This window comes from Aegilops tauschii, chromosome 2, assembly GCF_002575655.3.
Source record: "Aegilops tauschii subsp. strangulata cultivar AL8/78 chromosome 2, Aet v6.0, whole genome shotgun sequence".
NCBI classification, from domain to species: domain Eukaryota; kingdom Viridiplantae; phylum Streptophyta; class Magnoliopsida; order Poales; family Poaceae; genus Aegilops; species Aegilops tauschii.
The window spans coordinates 62,463,609-62,487,419 of NC_053036.3; the positions used below are offsets into that span (position 1 = coordinate 62,463,609).

Genomic DNA, 23,811 nt, shown 5'->3' on the forward strand with positions numbered 1-23,811 from the left:
CTGATCAGAACTGTCACTGGCGGCATGAAACTGAAAGCTAAAGCCAGCAGCGTATTGCGCCTTCTTCCCAGCGAAAGCGACCTAGTAAAAAGGTAGTAACAACTCATCTTTTCAGGGGTAACGCCGGCAGTTGATTTCGGTTCCCATGAGACCCGGGTGCAACAAAGTTTTTACCCAGATCAACGGGTACAAATATTTTGTTATTGTGTTGTATGATGTATAAAGTTGTTCTTTTCAGGGGTAACGCCGGCCGGCAGTTGATTTAAATTTCCCTGAGACCCCGCTGCAATAGCGTTTTTACCCGGATCAATGGGGACAAATCCTATTCTTATTTGCGTTCCAAGCTGTATAAAGTTTCTCTTTTCAGGGTAACGCCGGCAGTTGCTTTCGGTTCCCCTGAGACCCGGGTGCAACGGTATTTTTACCCGGATCAATGGGTACAAATATTTTGTTATTGCGTTGCATGATGTATAAAGTTATTCTTTTCAGGGGTAACCCTGGCCGGCAGTTGATTTCAGTTTCCCTGAGACCCCGCTGCAACGGCGTTTTTACCCGGATCCACGGGTATAAATCCTTTTCTTATTTGCGTTCCATGCTGTATTAGGTTTTTCTTTTCAGGGGTAACACCGGGCAGTTGATTTCGGTTCCCTTGAGAACCAGGTCCAACGGCGGTTTTACCCGGATCATCCAGTACAAATGCTCAAATGTTTTCTATTTTGACGCAATGCCAAAAATAGTAAACTATGAAATGATATTGGATATATGGAAGAGTACTGTCACTCTTCAGGTGATATCGATCGGTGCTTCACTCAAGAGGCATTCAAGTGATCATGAGAAAAATCTGAGAAAAATGATTATATGGGACATAGTACAACCAAGCAACGTGAAAAAATCAACTAAAACAGAGAAACTATGCAAAAACATGGTTAAAGTGTGGGAATGCCCCCTCATTTAATAGCGTGTTATTTAGGTACATATGTGGTTAGAGGATTGTGTTGCATACTGTAAAGTTTTTCATACGTGCACACTTTGTTTTACAAGAAAAAAAAATGAGAATTGTGTGTGCATATTATAGAGTAATTTCTTTAGAAAATGGGATCGCACCGACTTTTGTTTGTACATGTGCATTGTTTTCTTCTTTTAACAAAACACGGACGGCTCGGATTTTTGGTTGTACAACCGTTTTTGTTGTTTTGTAGACTATCCTTTGGATGAAGAAAGATCAGGCTCTCTCAATTTTGAATGTGGTCCGATCTAAGCATCCCTTAAAATTTTTCTTTCAAATGCAATTGCAAAAATACTGCTATGAAGTTATTTTGGATATATGGAAGACGTGCGTATTGTCACTCTCCAGGTGCTATCGGTGTTTCAATCTCAAGAGACATTGCAAATGATAATGAAAATTATCTGAGATAAAAATGGTTATATGGGACATAGTATAATCAAGCAACATGAAAAAAATGCAACTATGAAGCTGACTTAGAAAATGGTTATATGGGACATAGTATAACCAAGCTCTCATTTTTCAAGAAAATGCTTTCCCTACTTTTGTAATAAAAAGTGTATTGTACACTCTACAACGTCGGTGAAGCTGACTTACAAAAAGAACCCTCAAGAGTGCATATGTGCATTATGGCTTTCCTACAAAAGAAGAAGAGCAGTTCTCATTTCTGTGGAGCAAATTGTGCGGAATACAAGAGTCAATTACACCGGTGGTGCTAGAACTTGGCGCAAACGGTCACTTTGATGCTAGAACTTGTGGCATACATTGAACTCGTGCAATAACTTGGCTCAAGCCTGCAAATACGGTGCAAATGTTGATTGTGTACGCTCGGACCGCTGACTAGGCATGCCAGCTTGGCGTGGGGCCTGCTGTCAGTGGCTCGACAGCTGAGAGGGGGCGTGTGGCCACTTTTTGTGAAAACAACCTCGATTTTTTTAGCAAAAAAAAAACCTGTCGTTATTGGTGAGGTGGCATCTCAATTTTTCTGAAAAAAATAAAACATAAAGAGAGCTCCGCCTCGAACCATCGACCCGTAAGTAGCAAATAGTTTATAATAGCAAATTCACCTGTAACGCATTCATGTCTTAGAAGGATAACTACGCATAATGTAGTTGAATGAAGGCACTCTCTTTTTTATTTTTAGTAAATAACGAAGGCGTTCTAGGAGCTGAAATAACCTGCTGTCAGTGCGGCCATTTGCATCTGCTCTTATCTTTCAGAAATTTGTAAAAGGTATGTAAATTCGAATCTCTGTAATAAAATAAAGTTCAAATATTTGTGACATATAAATATTATATACATACAAACTAACTTACTTTTTTTTTAAATCAGGCATTTTTTCAAAAATATTAATATATATGAAATAATATTTATGAATTATGAAAATGTTTATATAATTCAAAACAATACAATATAAATACAGGTAATTTAAAAATAAAATTGAAAATAAAAATGTTTTTATAATACAATTATATACATACAAATAAAAATGTTTGTATAATTAAAAAATTCAATAATTATACACACATTTGTATAATAAAAAATAATTTAAAATCTACAATGTTCGTATGAATACTTAATCATGGCTAATATATAAAATATATAACGTTTTTGAATATAAGTCATGAGTTAAAATTATACACAGGTGAATATTTAGTAAATGTTTGTATTCATCATTTTGTATAATTTAAATATAAGCTGCAACTGTATATTTTTTTGTATTCACTAATTTTTTTTATTTAATATAAATATTTTAAATGTTTTTATTTACTAAACATTTTTATATAATACATGGGTGTATATTTAAATTTTTTTAATTTACTAATCATCATCGTTATGTATACTATTTATATCCACACAAAAAAATATAATATTTATAAATCATGAATATTCAAACATTTTATTTTTATTACATACGTTTTACAAATATCTTAAAAAACTCCCTCAAAAAAATATCTTAAAAAAACCTAGTGCAAGCAAAATGGTTGCAATCCATTTAAGCCTCACGTGCAACCCATTTTTTTTGTATACTACAAGAAGGACTGTTATCGATATTGTGCAAAAGAGTACTATCGATGGAGTGGTTTAAGTCGGCTAGCATTCTTGCGTAGTTCATGAGTTCGACCCGTGGGGGCTTCTTTTTACCGGTTAATTTCCCTGTACTCAAACCCGGGACCCATGAGTCATTGAAGTGGTAAAATAAAATGCATTCTGAGGCGTAGATAGGGGCTTTTTTATGAGAAATAAAAAAATCAGGGGGTTTTCACAAAAAAATAGGCCACACTCATTCCTCTCTGCTTTCTACTCACCGACAGCGGGCCCATGCCATGCTGGCGCGCCAAGTCATTGGTCTTTTCGTATCCAATGTGATTTGCACCGTATTTACACGCTTGAGCCAAGTTGTTTCACCAGTTCAATGTATGCCACAAGTTTTAGCATCAAAGTGACTGTTTGCGCCAAGTTCTAGCATCACTGATGTAATTGACTCTTAATACAACACACAATTATGGATTTACAAAAAAGAAGAAGAGCAGTTCTCATTTGGGAAAACAGGGAAAACCGGGAACCTGTTTAGCTGATCGAACCACCTCGAGCGAGCAGCATCAGCATGACAGCGCACTCTCCCTGGACAAGCGTCCCGGAAGACCTCGTTCAGGAGATCCTCATCCGCTTCCCTCTGGACGACCCATCGTGCCTCCTCCGGGCCTCACTTGTCTCCAAGGCCTGGAGCCACGCCGCCTCTGGCCCGGCCATCCTCCGCCGGCTCCACGATCGAGCTCCACGGGGCACCCTCCATGCTGGGCTTCCTCCACAACTCGAACAGTCACCGTCTCCCCCGCTTCGTCCCCGCCAACGTGACGCCCTTCTCCTTCCCTGTCCCCGACCGCCGCTTATGGCGGATCCTCGACTGCCGCCACGGATGCACCCTCTTCATCTCCGCGTCAGGGGAAGGAGCCCGGGATACCAGCGGTGGTTGCCGGCGCCCTCGGCGTACAGGGTCCACTCCATGAACGCAGCCAAGCTCTGCGTGGCTGACGGGTGCGACCAGTGCGCCTGCCATGGAGGGCCCTTTCGCGTGCTCTTCACCTGCATAAACGAGGAGAACCAAAGGTCAGCCTGCGTGTACTCGTCGCTGACTAGTACTTGGGACGATCCGACGAGGATCCTGCGGTGCACGTAGGGAGCTCCCACTTTTTTAGAGAAGGAGGGAACAGTCGACTAGGGTTTATCCTCGAGTATGACCTGGCCAAGCATCGCCTCAAAATCTTCCTATCACCGCGGTTGCCGGAGTGGTCGTTCGACAGGAGAATTGTCTTCATGCCGGCCGGGAACAGTGGGCTGGGAGCTGCCATGTCCTTCGAGTCGTGTCTCTACCTGTGGGTACCACTAGTAGGAGAAGGGGCTTTTACCCCGGTTCATAAGGGCCTTTAGTCCCGGTTCTGGAACCGGGACTAAAGGGTCGTTACTAGCCCTTTAGTCCCGGTTCTTACACGAACCGGGGCTAAAGGCCGTCCACGTGGCCGGTGCGGGGAGCCCAGGCAGGAGGGCCTTTGGTCCCGGTTGGTGCCACCAACCGGGACCAATAGGCATCCACGCGTCAGCATCTGGCAGGAGCTGAGGTTTTTTTTTTGAAAGAGGGTGGTTTAGGGGTTTTGGGGGGTTAATTTAGGTGTTTCATATATTGTGTTAGCTAGCTAATTAATAGAGAGAAGTGTCCTCTCTTATCTTCGTGCTTTGTCGACGCTACGTACTATATACGTATGGAGAGGAGTAGACACGCTAGCTAGTAATCAAATAAAGGAAACAGAAGATCGTCATGAACATATATATATATATATATATATATATATATATATATATATATATATATATATATATACAGAGAGAAGTGATATCGACCACCTCTCCTTCTCCGAGATATTGGTCGAACAACAAGTTCTCGTATATCTATCCGACACTACCGGCTACATATATACAATAATTATCTCTTACAATACAATCTCCTAATTATATTGTAGGAACACAGGGTTCACATAGTATTCTCCGTTTTCAGCGATCACGTGGTCAAGGAAGAATGCCGCCAATTCCTCTTGAATTCCTCGCATACGATCTGGTGCTAGGAGTTGATCCCGCTTTCGAAAAATCTAATTTGAAGAAGGGGGTTAATACATATATATATGAATAAATGAAACTCAACACAAATGATGGTAATAAAATAAAATTGTGAATATTATTGCTTACGCACTTCATATTGTTCTTCAGTGTAGCCCCGCTCACAGGTATGGTAGCGGATGGACTCGCAAATGTAGTATCCACAGTAATTATTCCCGGGTTGCTGCCACAACCACTTTACAAGAAATAGAGGTCAATCAAACTGATAAGCAAGCATGCTAAATGGTATTGATCAAACTAGCGCTTGAATCACTAGGAGATGCGCGAAACATGCTACTATAGTACTTACTTTCGGGTGTCTAAATTGCAGCTGGTTCGGCAGTCCCGGGGCTTTTGAGGTGAATTTTCTCCAAACCCTGCCAGACAAAGAAAACAATTACTTGATATCAGGAAATGAACAAAGTTGCTGATATGGTGGATAATGATCGATTTAACTTACTTCTGGAGCATTTGAGTCATGTTCGCATAGTCCTGAGGATCTTTTCGTCTCGAGTCTAAGACGGTTACTACTCCCGGCTCAAGCTTAATCTCTAGGAGAATATAGTGGAAGCTGCGCATGCATGCATAAGTCATCAATTACATTACCATAACCTGGACTAATAAGGGAAACCGAATATGCAGAAGACAGTAACACTCACTTGAAGTTGTAAGGAAAGAGTATTATATCTTTGTTTTGATTTATTACCAACGATTGTAGCAAGTTGGCCTCGGTATCTTTGGCATGAAATTTAACCTGATAATCATCTATGAGATTTGTGTTAATGAACCCAATATCACCGATTTGTCTTTTCTTCAATTCGGCGATCTTCAATCTGCATAATATAGTGACGATAAGTATAAATACATGCAATGAAAGAGCTGACCTATATAGAGAGACTTAATGACAAAAGTAGTACTACTTACAGACAGTAGCAAGTGATCGTTGTTTTATCGAGGGACTTTAGATTGTAAAACTGGAAGAAATCCTCAAATGGAACATTCAGCAGTTCAATTCCAACGAGGTCATGCTCCGGTTTAACTCTCAGCGTTAAAGTACTCATCCCATCAGACTCTCTGCAGGTTTTCATCTACCAATCATGTAGTCTTCGCCTCATCGTTCTTAGAGATTTGACATCTTTGACGAGAGGCTTCCCGTAATGGTATTTGTGTTCGTCCACCTCCATGATTTCATAATGTACATCGTCGGGCAGGTAATCTCCAAGATCGGTATAACCGGGCACCATACCCGGATCATTAGCGACGATGTTTTTTGACACCTTGAGCGGGGGGCACGATTGGTTCTCTTGTTCGCCGAGCTGGGCAATTTTTTTCCCAGCTCGTCGTTCTTTCATCCTTTTATCACTGATAGTACTTCCCGACCGCTCCGCTTCGGCATATGCCTTTGCAAGAACGCGCTCATAGTTGCCTTTTGGCGGAGACTTTGGTGGTTTTGTCAGGGCAGCCAGAGTGCGCTTTACTTTCACCGGATCTACCTTCTCCTCCGGAGGTGGATGTTTCTTTGCTTTGACCCCTTCAAAAAAGTTCTTCACTTCGGCTCGCACGATCTTCGCGTTCTCCTCCTTGGTCCTCTCATATGGTAACTTCTCTGGAGTCTTCAGAGAAGGACCGAATCTGTATTGCCTCCCGCCTCTGGCAGTTGTACTGCTAAACGCCGGCAGAGCAGACGGAGCGGCTGCGGCTGTCTTCTTTCCTTGCTTACGAGGCGGAGGAGAAGGACTACGACGCGCCGGAGCAGCCGCAGCGGCGGCGGGTCTCTTCCGCCCTTGCTGACGAGGCGGAGAAGGAGGAGGCTGGCTGCCCTGGTGCGCCGGCGCTGGCGGAGAAGGAGGCGGAGTGCCGCCACGCGCCGGAGAAGGAGGCTGAGTGCCCTGATCACTCGCCGGAGGAGGAGGCGGAGTGCCCTTACTCGCCGGAGCCGTCCAGTTCGGAAGCTTGATGAGCTCCTTCCGCCATAGGCATGGAGTCTTCAGAGCTAAACCCAGCCGAGTCTCCCCTTCACCGGTAGGGTGGTCAAGCTGGAGGTCCTCAAATCCCTCCGTTATTTCATCCACCATCACCCTAGCATATCCTTCTGGAATCGGCCGGCAGTGGTAGGTTGCGCCGCGTTCAGTAGGTAAAACAGAGCCAACAGCCGCCTTGATTTTCAAGTTCTGCCATTTCGCCATAAGGTGGCAATGTTGAGACTCCGTGATAGCATCCACGGGGTAGCTAGGAGTAGCCGCATGCTCCAGCTGAGGCAGCTCGGTGGAAGCCACGCTGCTTCTACGCTGAGATGGCGGTGTAGCTTCGGGGGCAGTTTCGGCATCTCTATTGCTGTCTCGTTCCTCTAGCACTTGAACCCTTTCGTGCAGACGCTGAATTTGGATCTGCTCCACTTTTTTCCTCCTCTCCTGGGTTTTGTAACCGCCCGCGTCCGGAAAACCAGCCTTCCACGGAACGGAGCCTGGCGTGCCTCGTGTCCGTCCAGGGTGCTCAGGATTCCCGAGGGCCATTGTGAGCTCGTCGTTCTCTCTGTCTGGAACGAACGTCCCTTGCTGCGCTGCATCGATATAGTGCTGAATCTTCTTGACGGGTATTGCAAGTTGCTCGTCCGTCGAACGACACCTCCCTGATACAGGGTCCAAGGTTCCGCCAGCCCCGAAGAACCAAGTCCGGCAACGGTCTGGCCAGTTCATTGTCTGTGGTTCGATCCCTTTATCAAGCAGATCCCTCTCAAACTTGGCCCACTTAGGCCGGGCTTTGAGGTAGCCACCTGACCCCGTGCGATGGTGAAGCTTCTTCTTCGCAGCATTCTGCTTGTTTGTCGCTGACATCTTCTTACTCTTTTCCGATCTCTTGTGGGCCACAAATGCGGGCCAGTGATCTCTGATCTTCTCATACCGGCCGATGAATTCAGGTGTCTCTTCTTTGTCGACAAACGTTTTCAGCTCATTCTTCCACCTCCTGAATAGGTCTGCCATCTTCTTAAGAGCATGAGACTTGATTAATTGCTCTATAACTGGCTTCTCCGGATCCTCCTCTGGCGGTAGGGTGAAATTTGCCTTCAGCTCAGTCCAAAGATCATCTTTCTGCACATCATTGACATAAGAAACCTCAGGGTCTTCCTTCTTAGGCTTATACCATTGGTGGATGCTGATCGAGATCTTGTCCCTAACTAGAACCCCGCACTGAGCAGCAAAAGCATCCTTTGTCCAGAGGGGTTCAATCGATTGGCCGTCGCGCGCGATTGCTGTGATCTCAAACCTTTCATCCGAGCGCAACTTTCTCTTCGGGCCTCGTCTCTTTACCGCAGTTGTGCTCAATCCGGAGGGCTAGAAAAAAGAAGAAAGACGAGTGTTAATTAATATGTGTACATACCAAAACAATGAATGCATCAATTAGCTAGTCAGCACAGGCTTAACTAATATATTTACCTGGCCGGACTCTGTTCGGTCACCGGAGCCGTCACCACGGGCTCCTTCTTGCACCAGCATTGGGTCACCGGAGCCATCATAATCATGTCTTTCCTCCTCCACTCTTCGATCACCGCAGCCAGCTTCTTCACCCTGTTCTTCCAGACCATCATTGTCGTTAAGATACGACAAGATATCACCTCTGGCTAAGATTATGTCCCCCAACACCTCTTCTGCTTGCTCATCTCGTCCGTGCTCCATTGTTTCTGCAAATATTACAACATAGCAATTATTACACAAACATGACAGCAGGTGGATATATTAGTGCAAACGTAGACCTAGCTTATTCCGGGTTTGGGGTGGCCTAGGCAACGCTTCAAGGGTAGGGGCGCGGCGGGAGGGGGTAGGAGACCGACATCGTTTTTTTCTAGGGTTTGGGTGTCCTCGAGAGTTTTGGTCAAGCGAGAGGGCCGGGGGGTGCTCCCGTGGTATAAGTTATCACGGTCGAGAGGGGGTATACATATCGACCGTCCATCATGTCGAAGTTATCTGGGAGGGAGTTATATATATCGACAACGACGACATACATACACGGGAAAATAATGTTATCGGGGAGGGGGTATATATCGACCCCCCCACGTGTTGAAGTTATCGGGAGGGGGTTTTATATCGACAACGACGACATACATACACGGGAAAATAATGTTATCGAGGAGGGGGTATATCGACCCCCCCTCGTGTTGAAGTTATCCCCCTCGTGTTGAAGTTATCGGGAGGGGGTAATATCGACAACGACAACATACATACACGGGAAAATAATGTTATCGGGGAGGGGGTATATCGACCCCCCCCACGTGTTGAAGTTATCAGGAGGGGGTTATATCGACAACGACGACATATATACACGGGAAAATAATGTTATCGGGGAGGGGGTATATCGACCCCCCCTCGTGTTGAAGTTATCCCCCCTCGTGTTGAAGTTATCGGGAGGGGTATATATCGACGACGACAGACCCGATAAAACATAAGAAAACGAAGAAGAAATAAAAAGAGGAGAGAAGAAGAAAGGAATAGAGGAGAGGATTGAAGAAAAAAAAGAAGAAAAAAAAGAAGAAAAAAAAATAGGAGAAGAAGAAAGGAATAGAGGAGAAGAAGAAAAAATAGAAAATATTCTTCTTCTCCTCTTCTTTTTCTTCTTTTTTCCTCTTCTTATTTATATCTCCTCTTCTTCCTCTCCTCTTCTTCTTTCTTTCCTCTTCTTATTTTCTTCTTTCCTATCCTTCTTTTTCTTCTTCTTCCCTTCCTAGCTAGATATATAAAACTTTTCTAAAATTGTAACTTTTGCATATATAAAACTTTTCCATGTGGATCATCATTTCTCATATATATCGAATATATATCCATTGTAATATATAAAAACTTTCTATATATGAACAAAAAACTTTCTATGAACAAAAAAACATTTTTGACATATATATTCATACATTTTGAACATCTACATACATACACATTTTTTTGTTCACATATACATTATAGCCACATACACATATACATCACATATGAACAAAAAAATTAAACTAATAAAAATAAAAAAACAGAGCCGGGGCGGCGGCTCTCACAGCGGGGGCGGCTAGGACGATGGCGACGGCGGGGGCGGGGGCGGCGAGGGCGCCGACGCACGGGGCCGGGACGGGGCGGGGGCGGCGAGGGCGCCGGCGAGCACGCGCGGGCCGGGCAGGGGGGCTCGGGGCGCCGAGGCGGCGCGCGCGAGCAGGGGAGCACGAGGCGGGGCGGCGCGTGGGGGCAGGGCGACTGCGACGAGCACCGGGCGGCGACCCGTCGTGGCAAGGGCGCGGGGCGACGGCGATGAGGAGCGGGCGGCGACGGCGAGCACGGGCAGCCTGGCGGCGTCGGGGGCAACTGGCGAGGTATGTCGAAAATTTCCTAAGTGTGGACTTATATAGCAAAGCCTTTAGTCCCGGTTCGTGGCACCAACCGGGACTAAAGGTGGGCATTAGTCCCGGTTGGTGCCACCAACCGGGACCAAGGCCTTGCGCTGCCCGCGGCCAAAAGTTTAGTCCCACCTCGCTAGTTGAGAGGGGCTCGGAGTGGTTTATAAGCTCCACTGCGGCTGCCCTCTCGAGCTCCTCTCAAATGCAGGCTTACGGGCCTAATGTCACACTGTGCTGTCTGTTGGTCTATTGGGCCTTCTGCGGGTCTGAATCCTGGCCCAGGTTAGGTTTCTAGTCGTATTCAGGCCGTGGTGGCCCAATAGGTGGCAGTTTTTTAAATTTTTGCATTATTTATTTTCTTTTGTTTTTTTGCTTTATTTTTTAATTCTTTTTGCTTTTAGGTCAGCAAAATTATAAACTGTCTGTTAGTGCCATTAGTTTTAGAAAACATAAAAACTTTCTATTAGTGCCATTAGTTCTTTATGAAAATTCTTTTTACTGTATTTAGTTTTTTTATTTTCTTTTTTGCTATATTTAATTTGTTTTATTTCTACTTACAACAAAAAACTTATTTATTTTATTTTATTTTGTTTCTAATTACTTATTTATTTTACTTTATGATAATTCTTTCTGCTATTAAAGTTTCTATAAAAAAAGTTCTTTATGAATTTTTTTTGCTTTTAATGATTAAAAATAAAAAAGAGGCGCAATGCGCGTTGATTTGCTTCAAGCCTTTCGGAATAGTGTAGACTGCACTGCACATAGCTCGATGCAGTCTACCTTATTCCTCAAGGCTTGAAGCTAAGCAACGTGAGCATTGCGCCTCTTCTTCATCGTCTCTGCACTCAGGGCTTATAAACCGCTCCTAGTGCCTCTCAGCTAGCGAGGTAGGACTAAAAAACTGCTTAGCTAGTAAGAAACTCTAGTACCGGTTCGTACCACGAACAGGTACTAAAGGTGCTCGTGGGGCCACAACCTCATTAGTACCGGTTCGTGGCACCAACAGGGACCAAAGGGTGGAATTGGTCCCGGTTCGTGCCACCAACCGGGACCAATGGCCTTGCACAGCGGCGTGGTGGTGAGTTTAGTCCCACCTCGCTAGCTAAGAGAGAGCCGCACCTGTTTATAAGGTGCGGTGCGCCTGAGCTGTCGAGCTCCTCTCTAAAGCAGGCTTACGGGCCTAACCTCTCTGCACTCAGGGCTTATAAAGCATTTCAAATGAACTCTGAAAAGGTTGAAAGTTGGCATGGTATCATCATTTCATCCACATAGCATGTGCAAGAAAGTTGAGAGGGTTACGGCAAAAACTAGATGCACTTCTTGTACAAAACGGACAATGGTATCATACTCGTCTATTACAAAGTTGGCATGCTATCATCATAATAGTTGCGGGAGAAAGTCTTCACTTTTTCTTCGCTTGTGTCATTTTCTTATTGCGCCGTAACCATGGATAATCTTCATCGTTTATCAGGATGCTTGGGTCAGCCTTGACTTTGAAGGGAGGAATTTCATGAAACTTTTCATAATCTTCAGACATGTCTGTCTTGCCCTCCACTCCCACAATGTCCCTTTTTCCTGAAAGAACTATGTGCCGCTTTGGCTCATCGTATGATGTATTCTCTTCCTTATCTTTTCTTTTCCTCGGTCTGGTAGACATGTCCTTCACATAGATAACCTGTGCCACATCATTGGCTAGGACGAACGGTTCGTCAGTGTACCCAAGATTGTTCAGATCCACTGTTGTCATTCCGTACTGTGGGTCTACCTGTACCCCGCCTCCTGACAGATTGACCCATTTGCACTTAAACAAAGGGACCTTAAAATCATGTCCGTAGTCAAGTTCCCATATGTCCATTATGTAACCATAATATGTGTCCTTTCCCCTCTCGGTTGCTGCATCAAAGCGGACACCGCTGTTTTGGTTGGTGCTCTTTTGATCTTGGGCGATCGTGTAAAATGTATTCCCATTTATCTCGTATCCTTTGTAAGTCAATACAGTCGAAGATGGTCCCCTGGACAACGAGTACAACTCATCACAAACAGTGGTGTCACTTCTGAGACGTGTTTCCAACCAACTGCTGAAAGTCCTGATGTGTTCACATGTAATCCAGTCGTCACACTGCTCCGGGTGTTTGGAGCGCAGACTGTTCTTGTGTTCATCGACATACGGGGTCACCAAGGTAGAGTTCTGTAGAACTGTGTAGTGTGCTTCAGACCAAGAATATCCGTCCCTGCATATTATTGAGTTCCCCCCTTCAAGCGTGCCTTTTCCAGTCAGTCTCCCCTCATACCGCGATTTAGGGAGACCTATCTTCTTAAGGCCAGGAATGAAGTCAACACAAAACCCAATGACATCCTCTGTTTGATGGCCCATGGAGATGCTTCCTTCTGGCCTAGCGCGGTTACAGACATATTTCTTTAGGACTCCCATGAACCTCTCAAAGGGGAACATATTGTGTAGAAATACGGGCCCCAGAATGACAATCTCGTCGACTAGATGAACTAGGACGTGCGTCATGATATTGAAGAAGGATGGTGGGAACACCAGCTCGAAACTGACAAGACATTGCGCCACATCACTCCTTAGCCTTGGTATGATTTCTGGATCGATCACCTTCTGAGAGATTGCATTGAGGAATGCACATAGCTTCACAATGGCTAATCGGACGTTTTCCGGTAGAAGCCCCCTCAATGCAACCGGAAGCAGTTGCGTCATAATCACGTGGCAGTCATGAGACTTTAGGTTATGGAACTTTTTCTCTGGCATATTTATTATTCCCTTTATATTCGATGAGAACCCAGTCGGGACCTTCATACTGAGCAGGCATTCAAAGAAGATTTCTTTCTCTTCTTTCGTAAGAGCGTAGCTGGCAGGACCTTCATACTGCTTCGGAGGCATGCCGTCTTTTCGTGCAAACGTTGCAGGTCCTCCCGTGCCTCAGGTGTATCTTTTGTCTTCCCATACACGCCCAAGAAGCCTAGCAGGTTCACGCAAAGGTTCTTCGTCACGTGCATCACGTCGATTGAAGAGCGGACCTCTAGCTCTTTCCAGTAGGGTAGGTCCCAAAATATAGATTTCTTCTTCCACATGGGTGCGTGTCCCTCAACGTCATTCGGAACAGCTAGTCCGCCGGGACCCTTTCCAAAGATTACGTGTAAATCATTGACCATAGCAAGTACGTGATCACCGGTACGCATGGCGGGCTTCTTCCGGTGATCTGCCTCGCCTTTGAAATGCTTGCCTTTCTTTCGACATTGATGGTTGGTCGGAAGAAATCGACGATGGCCCAGGTACACATTCTTCCTGCTTTTGTCCAGGTATATACTTTCAGTGTCATCTAAACAGTGCGTGCATGCGTGATATCCCTTGTTTGTCTGTCCTGAAAGGTTACTGAGAGCGGGCCAATCGTTGATGGTTACAAACAGCAACGCGTGCAGGTTAAATTCCTCCTGTTTGTGCTCATCCCACGTACGTACACCGTTTCCATTCCACAACTGTAAAAGTTCTTCAACTAATGGCCTTAGGTACACATCAATGTCGTTGCCGGGTTGCTTAGGGCCTTGGATGAGAACTGGCATCATAATGAACTTCCGCTTCATGCACATCCAAGGAGGAAGGTTATACATACATAGAGTCACGGGCCAGGTGCTGTGATTGCTGCTCTGCTCCCCGAAAGGATTAATGCCATCCGCGCTTAAACCAAACCATACGTTCCTTGGGTCAGCTGCAAACTCAGCCCAGTACTTTCTCTCGATTTTTCTCCACTGCGACCCGTCAGCGGGTGCTCTCAACTTCCCGTCTTTCTTACGGTCCTCACTGTGCCATCGCATCAACTTGGCATGCTCTTCGTTTCTGAACAGGCGTTTCAACCGTGGTATTATAGGAGCATACCACATCACTTTCGCAGGAACCCTCTTCCTGGGGGGCTCGCCGTCAACATCACCAGGGTCATCTCGTCTGATCTTATACCGCAATGCACCGCATACCGGGCATGCGTTCAGATCCTTGTACGCACCGCGGTAGAGGATGCAGTCATTAGGGCATGCATGTATCTTCTGCACCTCCAATCCTAGAGGGCATACGACCTTCTTTGCTGCGTATGTACTGTCGGGCAATTCGTTATCCTTTGGAAGCTTCTTCTTTAATATTTTCAATAGCTTCTCAAATCCTTTGTCAGGCACAGCATTCTCTGCCTTCCACTGCAGCAATTCCAGTACGGTACCGAGCTTTGTGTTGCCATCTTCGCAATTGGGGTACAACCCTTTTTTGTGATCCTCTAACATGCGATCGAATTTCAACTTCTCCTTTTGACTTTCGCATTGCGTCCTTGCATCGACAATGACCCGGCGGAGATCATCATCATCGGGCACTGGTTCCTCTTCATCTTCAGCAGCTTCCCCCCTTGCAGCATCATTGGGCACATCGTCTGGTTCCTCTTGATCTTCAGCAGCTTCCCCCGTTGCAGCATCACCGTATTCAGGGGGCACATAGTTGTCATCGTCCTCTTCTTCTTCGCCGTCTTCCATCATAACCCCCATTTCTCCGTGCCTCGTCCAAACATTATAGTGTGGCATGAAACCCTTGTAAAGCAGGTGGGCATGAAGGATTTTTCGGTCAGAGTAAGACTTCGTATTCCCACATGTAGGGCATGGACAACACATAAAACCATTCTGCTTGTTTGCCTCAGCCACTTCGAGAAAATCATGCACGCCCTTAATGTACTCGGAGGTGTGTCTGTCACCGTACATCCATTGCCGGTTCATCTGCGTGCATTATATATAATTAAGTGCGTCAAAAACCATTACAGAACATCATGAATAGATAATTAAGTGACCAAATTAATAGAAGTTCATCATCACATTAGAACCAAAGTACATACATAGTTCTCATCTAACAACATATATATAGCTCTCCAGAGCATCTAATTAATTAAACCATACATTGAAACTATGTAAAACATTTCAATGCGAAAACAAATGCGATCATAATCGCAACCAAGGTAACAATTGATCCAACGGCATAATGACACCAAGCCTCGGTATGAATGGCATATTTTCTAATCTTTCTAATCTTCAAGCGCATTGCATCCATCTTGATCTTGTGATCATCGACGACATCCGCAACATGCAACTCCAATATCATCTTCTCCTCCTCAATTTTTTTTATTTTTTCCTTCAAGTAATTGTTTTCTTCTTCAACTAAATTTAACCTCTCGACAATAGGGTCGGTTAGAATTTCCGGTTCAACCACCTCCTAGATAAATAAAATCTATGTCACGCTGGTCGGTATATTTGTCATAAACAATAAATGAATCAAATAGTTATAAAAAGATAATATATACCACATCTGAATCATAGACAGGACGAGGGCCGACGGGGGCGGATACCAAAACCATCGCACTATGTAATAAGAAGGAATAAAATAGTAAGAAAATTAGAAAAGTATCTATCTAAAGTAAGAATTTTTTTCTTTCAAAAAAAAGATAAGAACAAGAGGCTCACCACGGTGTTGCCGGCGACGAGATCGGCGCGGGCGGTCGACGGCGGTGAAGACGGGAATGGGACGTGACGGGCCGCTAAACCTAGACAAATCTCTAGGAAAATGGAGCTTTGAGGTCGAGCTTCGAGAGGACAAAGCTTAACTAGTGTGGCTCGGGCATTTCATCGAACACGTCATGTGCATAGGAGGTGAGCTAGAGCACCACAAAGCCCTCCCCTCGCCGGCCAGAGAAAAACAGAGCACTGGAGTGCTCTGCTCGCGGGCGAGGGGTATATATAGGCACCTCATTGGTCCCGGTTCGTGGCATGAACCGGTACTAAATCCGGGCCTTCTGTCCCGGTTCATGCCAAGAACCGGGACAAATGGTTGTGGGCCAGGAGTAAGGACCATTAGTCCCGGTTCGTGGCTCGAACCGGGACAAATGTTTTCATACGAACCGGGACCAATGCCCACGAGGCCCCGGCCGGCCCCCTGGGCTCACGAACCGGGACGAATGCCCCCATGGGTCCCGGTTCGTGACTGAACCGGGGCTAATGTGAAAACTGCCCTGTGACCTATGCCCTGTTTTCTACTAGTGTACAGACCCGGGTCATCGACCTGGCCAATTTGCTCCCCATTGGTGGTATTGAATGTTAGCAGCAAGCCATGCTCGTAATGGTTAACAAGCCATGCCCGTGATGGTGGCGACCGGTGTAAGCGCACGGTCGAGTCCGGTCATGTGTGCGGTTGTGGAGACCGGCGAACGTGATGCATGCATCAGATGGATATGCGTGTGGACTCTCGGCCGTGGCTGTTGGTTAGACCAGCGCGTAGTACATGGTCCAAGCGTTTAGTTGGTTAGCTAGCTTCATGGCGTGATTGCATAGTCATGCATGAGTTAGTGGGTGAGCCGGCCGTGAGTACGTGCTTAGTGGTGGCCCGGTTAGTGGTGTGTGTGCGTCTGTGCTAGCCCGGGTATAAAACCTCCGTCCTGTCTATTGATGGAGTGCGCCGGTCTGTTGCCGCGCCATGATGACGGTATGTGCCGAGCCGAGGGGGAGGGGCCTAAGGAAGATAGACTCCGTCGGGACCGTGGTATGCACCCGGTCGATGTGAGAGTTCTCCCGGGGTTGTGCTGCGTGTGTGCGTGTGTTCCTCCATGTATGTGTTTGAGTAGTTGAGTTGAATAAAGCCAAGATACAGGCGTTCGTCGCTGGAAAAAGTCATGGTGTCTCCTTCATCTACCTCTGTCCGGTGTTTTCGCGGGAGGGTTTGTCCCAACACCATGACTTTGATGGTATTGAATCTTTGCAAAAATCACCAAATGTCATGGGTTTCGCCGATGAAGCAAACACCATTTTCGTGAGCGCGGTTGCTGGCCATCTTCACAATTGAGCTCCCTTCGGAGCGGGTGAGGAAGGTGTGCGACGCCCTTTGATTCCAGTTGTTAGCTTCTACTTCTATACTACAGGTTGTAAGCTCCAGACACAAGTTGGTGTGGGAGTTGGGAAGGAGGAGAAAGCCGTCGTTGATGCTGTCGACTGCCTCAGCCATGCACTCAAAATCACATTAGGCTTCTTCCAAACTCCCATGGGACTCGCAGTTGCACAGATTTTTTTATTACAATCTGTCAATACTCCCTTTAATTTGCTGTTACTGTCATGTGTCTTAGTTCATTTGAGCATTGGATAGTAGGCTTGGAGATGAGCTTAATTATTAGAACTAAACTTTAAAATGGTGTACGGTAATGTGTGGTCGTTAGTGAACCGTGTGTTGCAGTTTAGGTTTCTCTTGTGTTTGGTGGTGAGACCAACCTGGATCCGGCTCCTCTACCGTGCCCAACGGCACGGTACTCTGCCGTGCCTTCTTCCTACCCAGGGGTACGCACTGGTATAGGCCAGAATATCCCCTAAAAAAAGAAGATATGGGCCAGAATCCAACCAGCCTAGCAAACCTGATACATCACACACCGCTCAAAAGAAAAACCTAATGCATCACACCCCTGCATATTAACTAATTAACTATTACTTTTTTGAAAAAAGTAATGAAGTATTATTATTTTCCCCAAAAATATTATTATCTTAAAAACACCAATTTTGTATCTCAGTCATATATTATGCGGAGCGAATTTTGTATTTTATATACTTCCTTTTCCTAATTTTTATTACTTATTATTGTTTTATCATTTGGATTGGTCCTTTTATTTTTATTTTTTGTGCCGTTTTGTTTCTCCTTGTGGTGCTCCTTGCTCGCGGAGCGGCCTATCAAAAAATAGACTGCTACTTGTTGTTTGGGCTAAATTTATCGGATAATCCTATTTGATAACCTCAGATAATTTGCAAAAAGCCCGGATGATCCACATCCGTCGGATATTATCGATACCATATCCGCTACCATATCCGTCGAAAATCCGGTTGACCAAAATCCATATCCAGGGGATTCATGCGGCCACAGTTACATGTCCATGGATCGCACGTAATTACAGGTGCACGTCAGTTGGGCGGGCGTAAATGTGTTCACGTGTCTCTCATAGGTGCTCATAAGGGCAGTGACGTGCATGCATCTGGTGTGCAACTGTAGTGTCACATGGTCGACGAGTATGCAACTCCAATTACACAATTGGCACGCAAAAAAGACAAAAAACATACTAATCAAACTGATTAAACAATAACAAATCAAAAAAAGGAGAAAGAAAAATATAAAATATTAAAAATCGCTCCGCGTAGAATATGACTGAGATTTAGCAAAACCATTTTTCTAATACGAGTTCATTTTCATTTAAGAATGTTGCTCATGTGTATTGCTAATTAAAATTTAACTTTTTATTCCCAATAATAAGTAGGTAATTACTCTAGTTAAACTGTGCATAGATGAACCATGAACGGCTGGGCTGGTTAGTTCTAATTTCTGACCCATAGGCTGATAGGTCCAATACCAATGCGTACGCTGGGTAAGAAGGCACGTCAGAGTACCGTGCCCAGCGGCACGGTAGAGGATCCTCGTCTGACCAACCTATATGGTGTTTGTCAATGTTTGAGAGTGCAAATAGACCTGCACTACTCTCTGTCCCCTTTTACATGGCATCTCCTCATTTTCGTGATATAATTTTGAAAATATTTTTTCTTAATAATATATGTCCTATGTCATAAAATTCATGCCATTGGAAACTTTGTTGAAATATGAATCTGATGATATAATTTTGTGAAATATATCACACGTTTAGTTAGTCAAATTAATCATGAATTTCCTTTTTCTTTTCTTAAGCGTGTTAGCCATGAAATGGGGGACAGAGGAAGTATTACTATGTAGACATACGTGGGAGATAGAACCTAGCTACCATCTATTTTATTGCAATGGAGACCAATCAAAGTGCAACCAGGGAAAGTTGTTATCCTATTTTGGAAATCCTATTGCCATATGCCTCTCCTCTACTTGCTAGCTGCACGTATTTCATAGCTGTAAAGTTTATTATATGTTAGAACTGTAGTCTGCGCAAGCATTAGTAGTGCAATGATGTCAACATAGCCTAGTTTGCACATGATCGTACGAGTGTATTACAAGAAGAGAATCCCACAAGTAATCAAAACGGGGTCTTGATTAAAACATTTCGTTAGTTTAAATCTAAGGTGTGCATTTTATTACCCGAGTGAAAAATATTTGTGTGATGTACATTGTCGTAGGCTTCAAGAAATTTCTGTGATATCCATTGTTCTATGCTTTGGTGTGTAGTCCATGTGGAGATCGAATATCATCATAATCCGCATAAGAAATGCAGCGGAGAAAAATAATACCCACATTTGCAAATTTGGCTGAACAATCTTCACGTAATGCATATACAATGACACGTAGGTATGAAAAACATCACAATTTTGTGTCGTGGTACATACTACTAAGAGCATCTCCAGCCGCGCCCCCAACAGGCCCCCCCGACGCCGAAAAAACGCCCCAGTCGCGTCCCCTAGGACGCGGAAATCCGCCGGCTCGGCCCGTTTTTGGGCCCGGCGATCACAGGCCGAACCCGGTGCACTGGGGGGCGCTCGGGGGCTCCGGCGCAAGGGAAAAGCACGTCTGGCCCACACGGTCAGGCGAAAAGTCAAGTCTTTCTTCTAGATTCGCCTCCCACCCCCCGCGCGCTCGGCCGCCAACCGGCTGATCCTGGCGCCGCCCACCGCCCGCCACCGCTAGATAGCCTATCCCCGCCGGAAAAAGAGCAGAGGTTTCGCCGAGGCAGCCCCTCCACCACCAGCTGGGCGATTTTTCCAGCGTTTCCGGCCGCGGAGGGGCAGTGTTGCGGCGGGTACACGGCCACCGCGCCCGCAAGGTGTTCATCGATTTGCCTGCCGCGGCAATGGACTCGGACGACGAGGAAGCGCTCGCCGCGCTGCTGGAGGAGGAAGCCGAGGCCGACATCCAAGAAGAGGAACATCTCATGGTCCTCCCCGCCCTCGCCGGCCTGCTGGCGAGCAATGAAAAGCTGCGGCGAGGTGGCTCAGCGCCGGGGCGGATGAAAGCAAAGAATCGGCATCGTCTCGAAGGCTACTACATGCTCTACTCTGACTACTTCGCCGACGCTCCACTGCACGGCGATAAAACATTTCGGCGCCGTTATCTGATGAGCCGAAAGCTTTTCCTCGAGATTGTGAATTCCATCTGGGAGTTCGACAGCTACTTCAAGTGCAAGAAGGATTGCACCGGCAAACTTGGATTCACCTCAATCCAGAAGTGCGCGACAGCGATGAGGATGCTTGCATACGGAGCTCCCGGTGATTCACTCGACGACTATGGGCGCATGGCCGAGTCCACCACCATTGAGTGTTTCTACAAGTTCTGTCGGGCAGTGGTGGCAGTGGTTGGACTGCAATACTTGCGAACACCCAATGCGGAAGACACTTCTCAGATCCTAGCACAGAATGTAGCAAGAGGATTTCCTGGGATGCTTGGAAGCATCGACTGCATGAATTGGAAATGGAAGAACTGCCCGTTTGCTTAGCAGGGGATGTACAAATGCGCCAAAGGAGGTTGCAGTGTGATACTTGAGGCGGTGGCCACACAGGACCTCTGGATTTGGCACTCCTTCTTTTGTGTGCCAGGAACTCACAATGACATCAACGTGTTGCAGTGCTCCCCTGTCTTTGCCAACCTTGTTGAAGGTCATTCTCCTCCGGTGAACTTCGTGGTCAATGGGCGGCACTACAACAAGGGGTACTACCTAGCTGATGGCATCTATCCGAGATGGTCTAAATTTGTGAAGACTATCTCAAACGCTGTGCCAGGAGGCAAGAAGTCCCACTTTGCCAAGGTTCAGGAGGCTTGCAGGAAGGATGTCGAGCGGGCATTTGGTGTGCTCCAATCTCGATTTGCTGTTGTCCGGTACCCTGCTCAGACCTGGTCGAAAGATCAAATGTGGGAGATCATGACTTGCTGTGTTATCTTGCACAACATGATCATCGAGAGAGAGCAGGAAGAACCAGTGTTTGACACAGAACCATACTACAGGCAGGGTCCTCTAGCCGAAGTTGATCACCAGCTACCGGCAACCTGGACTGCCTACCTCAGTATGTGTCAGGAGATCCAAGACCCACAGGTGCATCATCAACTGCAGCAGGATCTGCTGGAGCACCTATGGAGGATCAAGGGCGACGCCTAGCTCGAGGTGTGATGAAATCTGAGTTTTTATTTGTTGAACTATATAATTTGTATTGAATTATTTGTTGTTGCACTATTTTGTTGAACTATTTGATATTCTGTGATGAACTATGAGATAAAAAATTATTTATGTTGAGAATTCAACGCCGAACCACGCCGAATATGGGCCGATTCTTGCCGATATCGGGCCATTTTTCTATTTATCTGGGCCGAAAAGCGGTCACAAATGGCCCGATATCGGCGCCTGGGGTGACGGCTGGATGCCCAACTGCCCGCAGTACCGATTCTGCCGCCGGCTCGCCCCCAGGCGGTGATTTTTATGCCTCCTGGGGGGCCAACGGCTGGAGATGCTCTAAATACTACCGGTTACATGATATATCCAGTTGAGTCATGTTGTCTTGTCTAGCACATATCTCCTTAAATGGAGAAAAAAAAGAAACAAACCAATTACACCGCAAGGGAACACTAGCTGCATTTGAGGGCTAAACTAGAAGTTCACATGTCTGAGGATACAATTCAGATCTCCAAGGAGCGAAAATTACTTTCAACCTTCCTTTCAAAGGCAATAACATTCTGACCTCTGATATTAGCAATCCACTAGTGGACAGATACTGACCACCTCTAGTTGTCTGTTTCTTGTAAACCAGCTGGTTATGGGATAGGTCAAGGTCTTAGGTGTCGGTGACTCGACGGCCATGCACATTTTGGGTGGGACAACAAGCTAGTCTCCTCCAATCTTTGCAATGAGCGATGGGAGATAGTCAATGAGTGAAGGCTCTCTGGCTGGGGCAAGGATGCACGTCAGGTGGTGTTTCCTGTGTAAACCACAAAGGAGCTATCTCTGCATGAGAAGAGACGAGCTCGTGTCTTGTCATACCAATCAACTCACTGCTCCCATGTAACTTTGGTTTGAATCTTTCGAGGTTACATCCCGATAGCTGGAAATACAAATACCATCGGCAAAGAGAAAGGGGGACACACAGGCCTCTCTCTCCCTCTCTCTCTGTCCCTCTGTGTGTGTGTTCAAATTCTCTATTAATTTATATTAAAGGTCAGTTATGGACACAAGTATATATCAACCCTTGGATTGTCACATATTCTATGCATACAATGTCCTCGGGGAGTTTATTCCATCATGCATCATCTTAAGTGGGTTATAAAACGATTTTTTCTCAAAAAGAAAAAAAGAAGAAGTTTCGGCCACAAATGACTGTTTGACTCTATTATAAGAATCTCTACATGAGAAGAGACGAGCTTGTGTCTTGTCGTGCCAATCAACTCACAGCTCCCATGTAACTTTGGTTTGAATCTTTCGAGGTTACAGCCCGATAGCTGGAAATACAAATACCATCGGCAAAGAAAAAGGGGGATACACACACACACACACAGGATAAAGGGCGGTTATTGAGACAAGTATATATCGACCCTTGGATTGTCACATAGTCTATGCATACAATATCCTGGGGGAGTTTATTATGTCATGCATCTTCTTAAGTTGGTTATAAAACGAATTTTTTCTCACAAAGAAAAAGGAAGAAGTTTCGGCCACAAATGACTGTTTGGCTCTATTATAAGAATCTTGCATATCCATTCAAATTTAAAAGTAGTCAAAATGTGATCTTGCGTAACATGTTTGATATGAGATCTCTTTGGATATTGTAAACCGGAGGTGTGTGCATTTTATTCTTGCATTTCGAAAACAAAAACTAACTGGTCATTCACCGAACTGCTGGAGAACCTACTACTATTAGTATCCATTGGATTTGCATCAGAATTATTATTGCCTTCTTGCCCCCTTTATACTTCCTCCCTCTTTTTTTGAGAATCATACTTCTTTCCTATGCTTCAGTACTCCGGCAAGATGTAATGACAGCCAAGCGAGGTAACATTGGCGTGCTCTTTTCCTTGTCTAATTAGTTTACCGTTGGAGGTTCGTCATTTGCGGTGGAGTAGTGCTCGCCTAGTCTAGATGGAGTTGTGCATTGTTAAGCCGGACACATACAAATGATTGAAACCCAAGGAAATTAGGTAACTTATATACACCAGAGAAACAGCCGCGTGAGTCATCCTCAATAAAAAAAGTTTTCATGCAAGAATCACATGTATTTTTTTGTCGGAGTTTACAGGTATCTGATACAAATAATACCTTTTCTATATGGCATGGGC

The 23,811-nt window shown here is 45.4% G+C and overlaps 1 protein-coding gene across 1 annotated transcript; it reads left to right on the forward strand.

The window, feature by feature from the left end:
• Positions 1 to 3,611: 3,611 nt before the first annotated feature.
• LOC141040734 (uncharacterized) lies at positions 3,612 to 4,184 on the forward strand. Its single transcript, XM_073506851.1, has one exon. It carries the CDS (start codon positions 3,612 to 3,614, stop codon positions 4,182 to 4,184), a length of 573 nt encoding a protein of 190 aa, XP_073362952.1.
• The last annotated feature ends 19,627 nt before the right edge of the window (positions 4,185 to 23,811 follow it).

Excerpts from the sequence above, each read along its gene's own strand:
- LOC141040734 (XM_073506851.1), top strand. The coding sequence starts at position 3,612 with ATGACAGCGCACTCTCCCTGGACAAGCGTCCCGGAAGACCTCGTTCAG.